The 14,699-nt window shown below is 40.5% G+C and overlaps 1 protein-coding gene across 1 annotated transcript in view; it reads right to left on the reverse strand.

Annotated features, from left to right (window-relative positions):
• Window positions 1–4,372: 4,372 nt before the first annotated feature.
• Window positions 4,373–14,699, reverse strand: part of tiam2a (TIAM Rac1 associated GEF 2a) — a 48,164-nt gene continuing 37,837 nt past the window's right edge. The window contains exons 16-26 of the mRNA XM_076108379.1: window positions 14,628–14,696; window positions 13,512–13,637; window positions 12,888–12,996; window positions 10,590–10,769; window positions 10,194–10,312; window positions 9,500–9,608; window positions 9,020–9,078; window positions 8,807–8,909; window positions 8,430–8,523; window positions 6,718–6,872; window positions 4,373–6,406 (exon numbers count right to left, since the gene is read on the reverse strand). Coding sequence (XP_075964494.1) covers window positions 5,712–6,406; window positions 6,718–6,872; window positions 8,430–8,523; window positions 8,807–8,909; window positions 9,020–9,078; window positions 9,500–9,608; window positions 10,194–10,312; window positions 10,590–10,769; window positions 12,888–12,996; window positions 13,512–13,637; window positions 14,628–14,696 — 1,818 coding nt within the window. The 3' untranslated portion in view covers window positions 4,373–5,711. The remainder of the gene's footprint in view (window positions 6,407–6,717; window positions 6,873–8,429; window positions 8,524–8,806; window positions 8,910–9,019; window positions 9,079–9,499; window positions 9,609–10,193; window positions 10,313–10,589; window positions 10,770–12,887; window positions 12,997–13,511; window positions 13,638–14,627; window positions 14,697–14,699) is intronic.

A 14,699-nucleotide genomic window follows, 5' to 3' on the forward strand; every position in this document is an offset into this window, starting at 1 on the left:
AAAAAAGTCTTATTATAGTATGTCGAAAAAAGTCATATAGTATGTCGAAAAAAGTCTTATTATAGTATGTCGAAAAAAGTCATATTATAGTATGTCGAAAAAAGTCTTATTATAGCATGTCGAAAAGTCTTATTATAGTATGTCGAAAAGTCTTATTATAGTATGTCGAAAAAAGTCTTATTATAGCATGTCGAAAAAAGTCATAGCATGTCGAAAAAAGTCATAGTATAGCATGTCGAAAAAAGTCATATTATAGCATGTCGAAAAAAGTCATAGTATAGCATGTCGAAAAGTCTTATTATAGTATGTCGAAAAAAGTCTTATTATAGCATGTCGAAAAGTCTTATTATAGTATGTCGAAAAAAGTCTTATTATAGCATGTCGAAAAGTCTTATTATAGTATGTCGAAAAAAGTCATAGTATAGCATGTCGGAAAAAGTCTTATTATAGTATGTCGAAAAGTCTTATTATAGCATGTCGAAAAAAGTCATAGCATGTCGAAAAAAGTCATAGTATAGCATGTCGAAAAGTCTTATTATAGTATGTCGAAAAAAGTCTTATTATAGCATGTCGAAAAGTCTTATTATAGTATGTCGAAAAAAGTCATAGTATAGCATGTCGGAAAAAGTCTTATTATAGCATGTCGAAAAGTCTTATTATAGCATGTCGAAAAGTCTTATTATAGCATGTCGAAAAAAGTCTTATAGCATGTCGAAAAAAGTCTTATTATAGCATGTCGAAAAAAGTCATAGCATGTCGAAAAAAGTCATATTATAGTATGTCGAAAAAAGTCTTATTATAGTATGTCGAAAAAAGTCATATAGTATGTCGAAAAAAGTCTTATTATAGTATGTCGAAAAAAGTCATATTATAGTATGTCGAAAAAAGTCTTATTATAGCATGTCGAAAAGTCTTATTATAGTATGTCGAAAAGTCTTATTATAGTATGTCGAAAAAAGTCATAGTATAGCATGTCGGAAAAAGTCTTATTATAGCATGTCGAAAAGTCTTATTATAGCATGTCGAAAAAAGTCTTATTATAGCATGTCGAAAAAAGTCTTATTATAGCATGTCGAAAAAAGTCTTATTATAGCATGTCGAAAAAAGTCTTATTATAGCATGTCGAAAAGTCTTATTATAGCATGTCGAAAAAAGTCTTATTATAGCATGTCGAAAAAAGTCTTATTATAGCATGTCGAAAAAAGTCTTATTATAGCATGTCGAAAAAAGTCATAGTATAGCATGTCGAAAAAAGTCTTGTTATAGCATGTCGAAAAAAGTCTTATTATAGTATGTCGAAAAAAGTCTTATTATAGCATGTCGAAAAAAGTCTTATTATAGCATGTCGAAAAAAGTCTTATTATAGCATGTCGAAAAAAGTCTTATTATAGCATGTCGATAAAAGTCTTATTATAGCATGTCGAAAAGTCTTATTATAGCATGTCGAAAAAAGTCTTATTATAGCATGTCGAAAAAAGTCTTATTATAGCATGTCGAAAAAAGTCTTATTATAGCATGTCGAAAAGTCTTATTATAGCATGTCGATAAAAGTCTTATTATAGCATGTCGAAAAAAGTCTTATTATAGTATGTCGAAAAAAGTCTTATTATAGCATGTCGAAAAGTCTTATTATAGCATGTCGAAAAAAGTCTTATTATAGCATGTCGATAAAAGTCTTATTATAGCATGTCGAAAAGTCTTATTATAGCATGTCGAAAAGTCTTATTATAGCATGTCGAAAAAAGTCTTATTATAGCATGTCGAAAAAAGTCTTATTATAGCATGTCGATAAAAGTCTTATTATAGCATGTCGAAAAAAGTCTTATTATAGCATGTCGAAAAAAGTCTTATTATAGCATGTCGATAAAAGTCTTATTATAGCATGTCGAAAAGTCTTATTATAGCATGTCGAAAAAAGTCTTATTATAGCATGTCGAAAAAAGTCATAGCATGTCGAAAAAAGTCATAGTATAGCATGTCGAAAAAAGTCTTATTATAGTATGTCGAAAAAAGTCTTATTATAGCATGTCGAAAAAAGTCATAGCATGTCGAAAAGTCTTATTATAGTATGTCGAAAAGTCTTATTATAGTATGTCGAAAAAAGTCATAGTATAGCATGTCGAAAAGTCTTATTATAGCATGTCGAAAAAAGTCTTATTATAGCATGTCGAAAAAAGTCTTATTATAGCATGTCGAAAAAAGTCTTATTATAGCATGTCGAAAAAAGTCTTATTATAGCATGTCGAAAAGTCTTATTATAGCATGTCGAAAAAAGTCATAGCATGTCGAAAAAAGTCATAGCATGTCGAAAAAAGTCATAGTATAGCATGTCGAAAAAAGTCTTATTATAGTATGTCGAAAAAAGTCTTATTATAGCATGTCGAAAAAAGTCTTATTATAGCATGTCGATAAAAGTCTTATTATAGCATGTCGAAAAGTCTTATTATAGCATGTCGAAAAAAGTCTTATTATAGCATGTCGAAAAAAGTCTTATTATAGCATGTCGAAAAGTCTTATCATAGCATGTCGAAAAAAGTCTTATTATAGTATGTCGAAAAAAGTCTTATTATAGCATGTCGAAAAGTCTTATTATAGCATGTCGATAAAAGTCTTATTATAGCATGTCGAAAAAAGTCTTATTATAGCATGTCGATAAAAGTCTTATTATAGCATGTCGAAAAGTCTTATTATAGCATGTTGAAAAAAGTCTTATTATAGCATGTCGAAAAAAGTCATAGCATGTCGAAAAAAGTCATAGTATAGCATGTCGAAAAAAGTCTTATTATAGCATGTCGAAAAAAGTCTTATTATAGCATGTCGAAAAAAGTCTTATTATAGTATGTCGAAAAAAGTCTTATTATAGCATGTCGAAAAAAGTCTTATTATAGTATGTCGAAAAAAGTCTTATTATAGTATGTCGAAAAAAGTCTTATTATAGTATGTCGAAAAAAGTCTTATTATAGTATGTCGAAAAAAGTCTTATTATAGTATGTCGAAAAAAGTCTTATTATAGTATGTCGAAAAAAGTCTTATTATAGTATGTCGAAAAAAGTCTTATTATAGTATGTCGAAAAAAGTCTTATTATAGTATGTCGAAAAAAGTCATAGTATAGTATGTCGAAAAAAAGCGTGGAAAGTCACAGTATAGTATGTTGAATAAAGTCATGAAAAAGTCATAGTATAGCATTTCAAAAAAAGGTCATAGAAAAAAATCCAAATGGCAGTAATACTGGAGTTACGTGCCCAAAATCTTACCCTTTTAACTCAAGGTATTAGCTCACCTAGTAGAACAAATGTCCCATCTTCAGGTATTTACACAGAACCAGAGGTTCAAAACCTATTTGTCCCTTCTCTCCAAAACTTCTCGAAGTATTGTACTACCCCATTACATAAAAATATAATCATTAAGTCAATAATAGCCTGTTAATGTTCAGAATATCTTAAATAAAAACTCACAATATACTATATTCAAAATACTGTCTTTCTCACAATGACAAAACAGGTGTGTCCAAAAAATCTGTGTAGTATGGCTGAAAAGTTATAGTATATTATGTCAAAGAAGTCATGATATAGTATTTTAAAAAAGGATAAGAGTTATAGAATTGTATGCCTTAAAAAGTCAGTATCTTATCACAAATATTACAAACTTACTATTTATAACTATACCATTACTAGTTTGACCAGGTTTTAGCATGAAACATTATCAAATAATTGCCATTCATGTCCATATCTGCTGCCATACAGCAAATGTTTCATGGGCTCTTTAAGCACCATAATTAATTAATAATTTCCATTCACCTGCTATTTGGGTAATGCCTCATGTAATATGATGTCGTGCCAAAATGTCAGCAGATGTTTCAAATTAAAGCTGAAACTACACAGCCATGCAGATAATTGGGAAAATGATTGATGAACGATTGTCCACTCACCAAAAATCCTTTAATTGATATTTTGGGTAATTTCAGACCGCTAGCTTTAATATGAAAGAAAATAAGGTAAAGAAAAACAAATGAATTGTCCTTGTGGGGATGCTAAATGTGCTCAGCCAATTAAACATGTCGGAACACGAAGCTTGCTTATTTTAACACAGTCATCACTGTGTATAAGATCCAAGCACTGCGGTAAAGCGCTTTCTTCAAATAATGGTGTCCCGCTTCTGTCAGATGCTTCGTATTCTATTGAGGATATACCTTTTCTTCCAATATCTGAATTTCCTATGACAGCTAATCAGAGACTGGTGGCAAGTCAAGCTGCAGGGACCAAGCCTGAGATAAGACACCGACGTCCCAGCACCGCTTCACCCGTCATGAGAACATACAGAACCATAAAAACTCAACTGGCTAGGCTGAAAGCATTGCTCCTCCAGGCGTCATTCACAGGTAAAATATTTATTTATAAAACAATTCCATAAGAATGGGGCATTCACATTCATTGGTATGCTAGCATTAAAGGCATGGCAACGTTGAGTTGAGAAGGTAAAGTACGTGATGTTGGTTTGCCTTCTTTATAGTACCTCAACACGTACTTTATGATATGGCAAACAAAAGATTTACAAAAATATCAGCTGCATTTATTGCCAATTCCTGCCTTATTGTCTTACCTGTACAGTGTCAAGTATGTATGAGAGAACACATAAATGTTTCAAAGATAGAAAAGATTATATATACAGGACACAAACATAAACATTATTGCAGTTTAAATCGTTCAATTAAGCAGCCAGGCCTCAAAACACTTGTACATTCCAAAGCATCTACTAGAAGTTTAAAGGAAAGACTTCCAAAATCCAGTCGGCAACATTTAAAACGGAGTGGAATAAAAGTCAAGCTGTATTTACTAATGGATCAAATCTTTAGTCAACTGTTCAAGCCTTCACTCACAAAAGTAAGTTTGCCAAACTATACTGTACATAGTCAAACCTATTAATAAATTAAAAAAACAGCATTAATAACATTAAAACCTGTACAAAAAAATATTATTTCAAATATATAGGCAAACATTGTACTTTAGTGCACAAAATACAGCAAAAAAGAAAAGCTTGGGGTTTTATTTTCAGGCAGTCAGACATGACCGCCACAGCTCTTTGGGTGTATGTTATTATCATGTAATAGCCCTCACTCAGTGCCTCTTTTCAGTTCATATTTTGCAACTTATACTAAGTGGGGACCTGACAGTGTTTGGTTCTGTGACACCGAATACAAATGAATACTTTACCAGAACCCATGACCTCTGTGTGTGAAAGCCTGCTGCCTGGGCAAGCTGTGCTTAAGCACCAGTGTGGCTTCCTCCAGAAACTTCAGTATCTTCACATGACTCTATATGCAATGTGGACTTTTAACTTTAGGGACTGACAGACTGAGGCCGTTCTCCCCACTCTTCATAGGCATGGTCGAAAATCGAATAAAAACTGCAGATGAGCTTGAGCTGCAGGGGGAAAATAGGATGGAATACATCACTCAGACGGTTCGTTGGGAGGAGGCTGAGCTGAGCAAACCGCTGTAACACATCAGATAATTTACTCCTAACTTTAAGCAGGCAGGTTACTACTTCGGCTTACTAAATCGACTTCCGAGTTTAGGCACAGCTTCAAAGCCACACTGGTAGCTGGTTTCCCCTCTTATGACGCATGGGCGCATTTGGTTCGTGTCTTAAACTTTATAACCATCAACTTGTGGCCCTGGTACAGTATAGTTCTGCTCCATCCATCCAGTCCCCTATGAGGAGGTGCTGTTTCCAGCATCTGTGGCACAGCCCTCGGCCTGGTCATAGAAACAGTCTTCATTCACTACAGAAGTCAGACTTTGGACACTGAACTCTCTCTCCAACGCGTTGAGGTCCACGACCCCAGAAGATGATGATGCTGCATCCGTCTGGCTGTCAAGGGACCTGCTGTGCGCTTTCATGTTCAACAGTGCACCCTGGCTCGTCTTCAAACTGCTGGTTTTCCTCTTAACAGCACTGAAGTGTCCGCGCATCAGTTTGGGTTGGGTCTCCGGAGTGTCCCCCACGCTCTCGGGTTGAACACAGGGAGCCGGCGCAGCATCCTCTGATAGTTGAAGTTGGAGGAACTGAGCCTCGATGGCGCTAGTTGGGGAACTGCTGTCTCTACTGCCCCTCCTTGTCCCCCCTTCGCTAAAACCGTCATCATCCTCGTCACTTAAAATATCGGACTCTTTCACAGCAGCGGTGGAGCGAGGGGGTTGCGAGTTGGATCCAGGTGTCCGAGACCAGTTCTGCTGGACAGGGAGGAGGACGTGCGACTCAGAGGAGGTGCACGGTGGAGGCGCCCCGGACGAACTGTAGGTCCCACTGCTCAAGCTCCCCTCGTCCGGCCCCGGCTTGGGACTCCCGGCCTGGGCGGAGAGATCTCCGAGAGGCTGTTTACACAACCAGGAAGCCCTGGTGGAACCTGGTAACGAATGCGGAGACGGAAGTCAGAAATGCCCCTCTTATCGGAGCACAACACTTGCAAGCTCAGCCCCTCTAGCATTTCATGAGCTAAAAAGTGAGATACGATTATCTCTAAAGTACATTCATACTTAGCATTACACAGTTGATGATTTCTAAACTACCAGATGTGGACATGTTTTTAAAAGAAAACTTCCCAGGAGGCAGCACCTGTTATACCAAAACAATGTTAAGTTTTATCCATAGATCAATAATTGAAAGAAATATCTCCTGTATAAAAGAAAAATATATATATATTTTCTGAAGGCTCACCTAGCTTGACAGAGGGGGGCAAGGTGCTGCGCAGGGGGACCAGTCGCTCCTTACAGCTCCTCTCTAGCGTGTCCTCGCCCCTCATGTTCCTCCTCACGTTCTCCCGGAGGATGGAGCGGACCACCTTGATAATGTTGACCTTGTTCTCTGGCACACTGAGGAGGACACAGAATAGCAACATGAGCACAGGGTATGCAAACCTGATTTCAGAGGCTAAATATAGATTAAGGGGATTAGAGAGAGTTCCATTGTGTCCCCAGTGAAATGGGTGGTGTAATTCATTAGGAGTGATCCCAATTTCACCAGGTGTCACAGGACTTACCAATTGGGTCACAGGCTTTACTCCGACTACCATCCCCATGTAGACATATGAATTGTTAAATGCTGAGACAGCAACAACAGGAACAAAGGATCCATGGGGAAACAATGCTAAAGTGTTAACTATACTCTGCCGTATCTCGTTTCCATGATATGAAAACAAAAATTGCTTTACAAGATTAAATTATTGAGCAAAATTATAAAATGAACAAAGAAACAAAATAAACCATTGTATTCTCTAGTCCATATACATCGTCTGTTTTAAATCAGTCCGGCTATAGTTCGACATGTTGGGAGGTATGAGGGTGAGATGATACCAATCTCCTTTTTGCCTGTTGAATGTGAAGCTACAGCCAACAGACAATTTGCTTAGCTAAGCACAAAGACCTCCTTTGCTTAATGTTTACAAAAAAACATTCGTAAAAACAAGATACATATAATGTTAATTAGTACGCTTTAAAGATGCCGTTGGGCATGTTTTTGAGCTGCGGACAGAGCGAGCCGCTTCCCCTGTTTTCAGTCTTTATGCTAAGCTAAGCGGCTAATGGCCATGGCTTCATATTTAACAGACAGATATGAGAATGGTATCAGCAAACAAGGGAAAGGGCATATTTTCGGAAATGTTGCACTTCTAAAAAAATGCTTCTGTCAAACTGTGAAACAGATTATTGATTAAATACACTTGTTTTTCTTGAGCTCGATCAGCAAACACCCATTTCAATAGTGGTTACATTACCTTAATTGAATTTGCCTCCAAACAAAGTGGGTTAGCTAATCTGGCTGTATTGTTGGCTTGTCTGAATGCTTGTTTTTCTTGCCCTTTTGGACTTCAGGGCAGATCTCAGCATTACTTTAATGAGTACGATGTTATCATAATCAATAGAAACGGTAGAAAATAATCAGACATAAAGACCAACCCTTTTATACAACTTAATTATCCTTTAAACTAGAATTACCGCCTCACCGGTGTATGCCTTTGGCAACGGGTCATGTTGCAATTTACATCCATGTCTGTCCAAAATGTCCTCACTTCATCATTTTAATTGTAATAATTAGCATATAAATTATTGAGTTATGGCTCAAAATGCCCACCAAAATCTGCACAAAGTGGACGTTTATGCCAAATATAAAGAAACTCCGACAAGGTGTTCCTGAAATATTGCGTTCATGAGGATGGGACAAACTTGAGTGACCTTTGAACACCAAAATCTAATCAGTTCATCATTAAGTCCCGTTGGACCTGTGTGCCAAATTTGAAGAAATTCCCAATGGCCAACCCAAAAATAAAATACCCTAATTCTAGTATGTGTGATGGGTAAGAAAAGGCTATAGAATCCATGAATGCAGAGCAGCATTAATCATCGCTGATTCCACCTGAGAGTTTAATATCTGACCTGCTGCACAGCTGGAAGACTGTCTCTGGTCTACCTTCCACCTCGGACCTGGAGTGAATCAGCTCCCAGATGCAGCTGCTTTCTGTGCCTGTTCCTGGGAGAGAGGAAATAAAGGGGAGGCTTTTAATCACACGGTCCAAATATGGTTTACGGTTTCAGAATGAGATGAGGAGGGAGGGAGCCGAGTATAAATGCCAGAAGAGGTGCGTGTGTGTGTGTGTGTGTGTGTGTGTGTGTGCGTGTGTGTGTGGGCAAGGAAAATGAGCTTAGGGGTTTTGTGTGGGGAAATATGAAGGGGGAGGGAGAACAAAAAGATTTAGTAGATGTACTTTGTGAGTGATTTAGTGGGATACTGTGGCAGTGTGCCAGCCTCTTACCTGCAGTATTTCCCAGTCTGACCTGCAGCGATGAAAGCGGTATGAGCCAACGGAACTTAAAGGGGTCTGAATCGCCGTGAGAAAGGGCCGAACGAGAGTTGGTCTGGTCATCACATAGAGAACGCCACATAGGGGAGAAGAGGAATAAAGGCTGAGTTTCACAACAAAGACGCCATATGTGGCACGAGGGAGTAAATGAGAAACAATGCTCACCATCTTCTTCTTCAGCTTGTTGTTTTCCCTGTAGACCAATATCACCGCTTTCTTGAACACTGGTGAGAGAGAGAACACATCGGCATCTTAGTTTTGACTGCGAATGCCTCTTGGGGAAAAAAGCGACTGGAGGAGCGCAACACACAGAAGCATTTTAGATGCCAGCTTGAAGCCTTAAAGCACATATCAACGCTACAGCTCTGAGTATTGAGATTCACCGAAATATGTTTTGAGTGCTATTGCAGACACAATTCGGTGTGGCTCCGCAGAAAGCCCAATACACTTGGTCTGTACTGATTAAACTGCAAACATGGTCATCTATGCCCAAAGCCCTTGAGACAAAACGGTATGTGGAGTTTGATAGGAATACCAGTCAAATCGCTGACTTCCAGTAACCTTTGGAGGGCAGGGAAAGAAGGAGAAATATTTTTCCCAGAATGCAACAGCAATAACAGCAAGGCAATAAGGGCGCACACTCACCAAACACGGTCATTTCGGGGTCTTTTCTCATGCGACCCAACGATGAACGTGGGTTGAGCCAGACCACTGAGGAATGCATGAGAAACTCTCCCATAGAAATCTCTGTGACCTGAGAGAGACACACAGGAGACCGCTTAAGAAAACAGCAGCGACAGAAGATTCCCAAGCCAGACTTTTGGGCTTTTTGAAGGAGCATACTGTTGTGCGATACATACTAAGTATCCACGTCTCTGAATGATGCTCCACAGACAACGCAGACAATGCAAACCACTGTTTGTACACAATGTGAAAGCCGGTTTTCAAGCAAACCTTTCTATGTAATTTGTCTTTTTTGCTCGTTTTGAGAGCGGTTTAAATACGTTGAAAACATACAGTACCCTAGACAACATTATTTAGCATTCACTTTGGATATTTATACTGCAGTGATTTCCAACTAAATATTCCATAAATGTATAAATGTATTCGATCCCTAGAGGCGGTGCACAGAAGACAGAGTAAACAACATCGGTAGCTAAACAGCCCCACTCTGATGTAGTGATAGCTAACTTGGTTGAGGTACTTTAAACTGATACACAAGTACTGTGTTTTTGTTGCAGGTGTCCTTGGAAATCAATGCACAACTGTCGTCAAGGGAACTTCAAATGCATTGGCTATGCTAGATGATTAGGAATCCGATTCTGAAATGTGCATCTACCTCTTTATCGTGGCCGCTCTGCTCAGCAACTAGCTGATCAAACACGGAGCCGTAATCCTCGTAGATCTTCTGCATCTCATTGATGTGGCTGGCCACCTTCTCCATGGCTTTCAGAGCCTCTGCAGGGACAACAGAATGGAGTGTTAACGGGGATCAATTCTGGACTGCATATGTAGACGCGTTGCATTACAGTAGCAGGTTTGTATGTGCACATCGTGTGTGTGTGTGCACTGTGCATGACAAAAAGGCCATCTCTTATGTGCACAAATCTGTCACTCGATGCTCGCAGGCATGATGGCATGATAACAGAGACACTGAAATGACAAGTGTGAATATGGCCTATATTTATAGCGTATATGTGTGTGTACATGCGTGTGTGTGTGTGTGTCTCCCTACGGGTAAGGTGGTAGTGCTCCTCGCTGTCCGCGTCAGTGAGGGAGACCAGCTCCCTGAGCAGCAGGGGATACTTGAGGACCCTCTGCACCGGTTTAATCAGGTAGGACTCCAGGGTGGATGAGTGCTGCTTGGTGGGGTTCCTCGCAGCCAAGAATTCCTTGAAGGCCTGATCCGTCTTAGCTGAAAAACACATGCACACACGCATACTGAATTAATATGAGTCTTTAGTCTTGGTTTTTAGTGTTTGTGTTTCCTGATGCACTGATGGTCTCGTGCATAGTGAGAGAGATGTGTAGCTGTACTATAAGCCATAGTATCTGATCTGAAATTGTCCCTGCGCAGGCCAGAGCAGAATCACGGTGCATTAAGCTGCCTCCAGCAGGGGGTAGTGTAGGCTTCACCGGCATGCCATGACCACGGCCGTGGTTGAATGTAAACATCTGCTCATGCATCCGTTATACTTAGTCCATCTCCTCTGAATGCCATAAGAAAATTTAAGACAAGCTTGTTTTCGCAAGGCGAAAGTAAAAAAAAATAAATAAATAAAAAGAATCTAGCAGAGCTGTGATGAGTTACTTAAACACTAAAGCCGTCTGTCTGGTGAGAATGATCGAGTTGGGACTCCTTAGTTTGCGGCGAAGCCAAAAGCATCGTGTGAAATGGCAGGTATAACACAGGATGACTGAGCCTTCTGTAAAAGGTGATGGCATTCTCCCCGAGCAGTATGCTTCCACGACGCTTACTGAGGGGGGCCATTAAAGCATTAATTATAGCACTCCCAGCCACAGACAGGCAGCTGCATCGACACCTCCCAGAGTAATTGGCAGGCAATTAACGAGTCGACAAATAAACAGAGAAACTAAGGCAACCCAGGGCTCTTGGCATGATGGGAAAGGGAGGGAGGGAGGGAGGGGGGGGGGGTGATAATGGCAGAGACGGGCATATAATTACTTTAAGGGTTGACAAACTCCCACAGATTTCTTCTCTGTGTCCTTGGATCAGCTGGTTGTGACCACACTGAGCCAACTATAAACTCTGGGTGCGGAATGTGCAACTATCACCCTTGTTAAGCTTCGCTATTCTTATCTGTACTGAGCGATTACTGCGCTACATGTTGTTCTAATATTAGCTTGTGCGCGACAACTATAATACAGTTCACCACACCGTATACAGCGTTGGTTAAAGAATAGGGTACATGAACCCTGTCAGTAGAATACTTTGAATCTGGTGTCTTTTCCCTTCATTTGGAGACATTTTGTGCCGAGTTGGCTCTGGCCACAGACTTCAGGACTTAATAATCACTAACCAATATCAATCAATAACCCCCAAAACCGCATGTGTTCATGCTTATATAATGCTATATATATATATATTATATAAAAACTAATATAAAGTTTGGTCTGCTATCTTACTATAGCCCATTGGTGGCATTAATATATGATTACACATGAATTTAAATATTCAACGCCGCAGAAAGCTCTTTCATGCATCAGTTTTGCTTTGATAACCGTATTTACCACACTTCATTCTCCTCTAGGTAACTCTGACCCATCAGGGACTATTTCTCAGTGTTTTTCTTCTGCTAATCCTATTAAATATCCATCCTGTTGCTTACTTCGAGGAATATCCCATGCAATTCGAGTAATGGGGCAGCACTGGGGGGCAATTTGCCAAGCCCAAGCCCACCCCCCCCCCCCCCATGTTGGCAACAAAGCCAATCTTCTTACATTTCTCTCTGCACTGGGCAGCGTTCCCAAATAGTGGCAGAAAGGGCCGGCGTCGCAGCAGCAGGCATGAATCAACTTTAAAATATCTGCTCTCTCACATGCTGAGGGCAGAGCCAGGAATTATCAGGGCTCTGTTGTAAGGTTTTAACGGTCCACGTGGACGAGGTTAGCCAAACTACGTGCACTAATAAACGCTTGTATTTGTTTAAACTTCATCTGCCGGTAAAACAGCTTCGGGTGTTTAGAAACCGTGGATCACAAAACGAAAATTGTGGATTTTGTGTGCGGGCCTGTGCATGACGATGGAGATGGAACACACAGCGAACTGTACAGGGCATCACGCACCTCACTTTCATCCACTGTCTCGTTTAGAATTTTACTTTCGTACATAATTGATTTGTTTCCCAAAAGACAAGGCCAAACCTTCAACAGCGAGTGCCGTGAGGTGTCTCTGACGCAACATAGGTGCAACGGAGCTGAATTTAGCAGGAGTGTGGGACACTTTGAATTAGTACGCGTCTGCAGATGTCACGTTTCACGAATTCTTCACGCGTTTAGGTGTGTATTGTACCTCTCTCCAGGACCTTCTGGACCTTGATGTGGTTGGCACAGAAGCCGCTGTAGAGCTTGAAGTGGTCAGCGTAGTAGAGGAACGATCCCCCGAGAGAAAACAGCAGCTTCTGTTAACCGAGAGGGTGTGAGAGAGAAAAAGGCACGGGGATGAGTGTTGCACACAGATGGCGAGAGAGTGATGTTACACAAAGCCAAATGAGTACAGAGAAGAGGGGATGAAAGAGTGTGAACATGTGAAGTCATGACCAAAGCACTCTGTCCTCCCTCTCTCGGGAGACTAACCAAACGCCACCCTCTGTCCTCCCCCTCTCGCCTAACCTCTCGAGTTCGCTAGCTTTCAGCGGCTCACAATCCAACCTGTGAACCTTCACTTCGATCAATAGACAGCACACCTTTTCATGTACAAGGCTATAAAATCACCCTCTCAAAGATCATACCTTTCTTTGGAATAGTGGATGAAACCACCTGGTATAAGAATAATGTTTTTCTGTATACTCATACTCATGAAATCCATACTGAAGCTTTGGACATGTAATCAATAAAGGTGATATGTCACTGTGTGTGTGTGTGTGTGTGTGTGTGTGTGTGTGTGTGTGTGTGTGTGTGTGTGTGTGTATCTCACCTTGAACTGTGAGGGGGTCTCCAGAGTGCTGAAGTCAGGCGAGGAGGCGATCCTCTCCTCCAAGGTCTGTAGAAAGACCCTCTGGAAGTCCAGCATCTCTGGCAGGCTGCCAAACAGACTCTCCATCTGAGGAGGAGAGTATGAGCAGTGGGATAATGGATAGAATGAGGTGAAGAAAGGAGAGGCAGTGTGGAATTGTAGGAAGGTGGATGACAGCAAATTGGCAGAGAAAAGAGTGGAAGGGGAAGAAGGGAGAGAGTGAAGGAATATGAGGAGACAAGAAAAAAAAAAAAAAAAAGAGCCAAGATAGCTTGTAATTCATAACAGTCAGTGAGACAGGCACCCTGTAGTGTTGTAAAACCTCCAACCTAATGGCTCCATCCATGTCAAAGGCACTAAGGGACAAGCTATAGCCCTGCTAGAAATGCAGCGCACACACATGAACAAACTTCTACTGTCTAACACGGCCTCTCCGACACGCAATACCCGGGGTCAACACTTCCCTTCATTAAAATCCGTTTGGGGGCAAACATGCTCTTGTCCATTTTGTGTCTGGACACGTCCCGCTGTCCCATAATGGCCATTTAATTTGCCCCACTGCTCAGTGGCCTATCGACTAGTGTGTCTCGTGAGAGTCGTCCTGTGTTTGAGGTCACACCTGACACTAAAGACAGGGACGGAAACTGCAATGCTGAGGTCATTACCATGCTGCAGCTACTGTCACATGTTGCCACGGGGAACACACAGTAACAGCTTAATCTAAGGTGGAGAAAGAAGAACAAAAAGCTGTGTTGTGTGCATCTGAGGTGAATGCTTAAAGGATGGCTTTAATCTTAAACTAGCCTTTATTGGTGTGTCCCAGTGGGGCGCTGGAAGGTCAGGGTAAGGGGACGCTAATTTGTCCTCCAGCCAGTCACAGTGAGGGTAATGAGGGAGACATAGCCTACAGAGTCCATCGGCGTCACCTCTGGGTAATAAGCACTCAATGACTTCTAAGCCCTATATAGCCTCTACACCTCCCAGGACACGCCTCTGGACGTTATACACCTCGCATAATGTTTATCATACTTCACATACTATAACACACATACACACACACACACACTCGCCACCTACCTCGTCCAGTGTGAGGAAGGTTTCATTCTGCAGGGGCTTCAGGTAGATCTCGAACAAACAGGCCAGGTCCTG

The sequence above is a fragment of the Anarhichas minor genome, unplaced genomic scaffold, assembly GCF_050575085.1.
Source record: "Anarhichas minor isolate MPS153535 unplaced genomic scaffold, ASM5057508v1 ptg000040l, whole genome shotgun sequence".
Taxonomy (NCBI): Eukaryota; Metazoa; Chordata; class Actinopteri; order Perciformes; family Anarhichadidae; genus Anarhichas; species Anarhichas minor.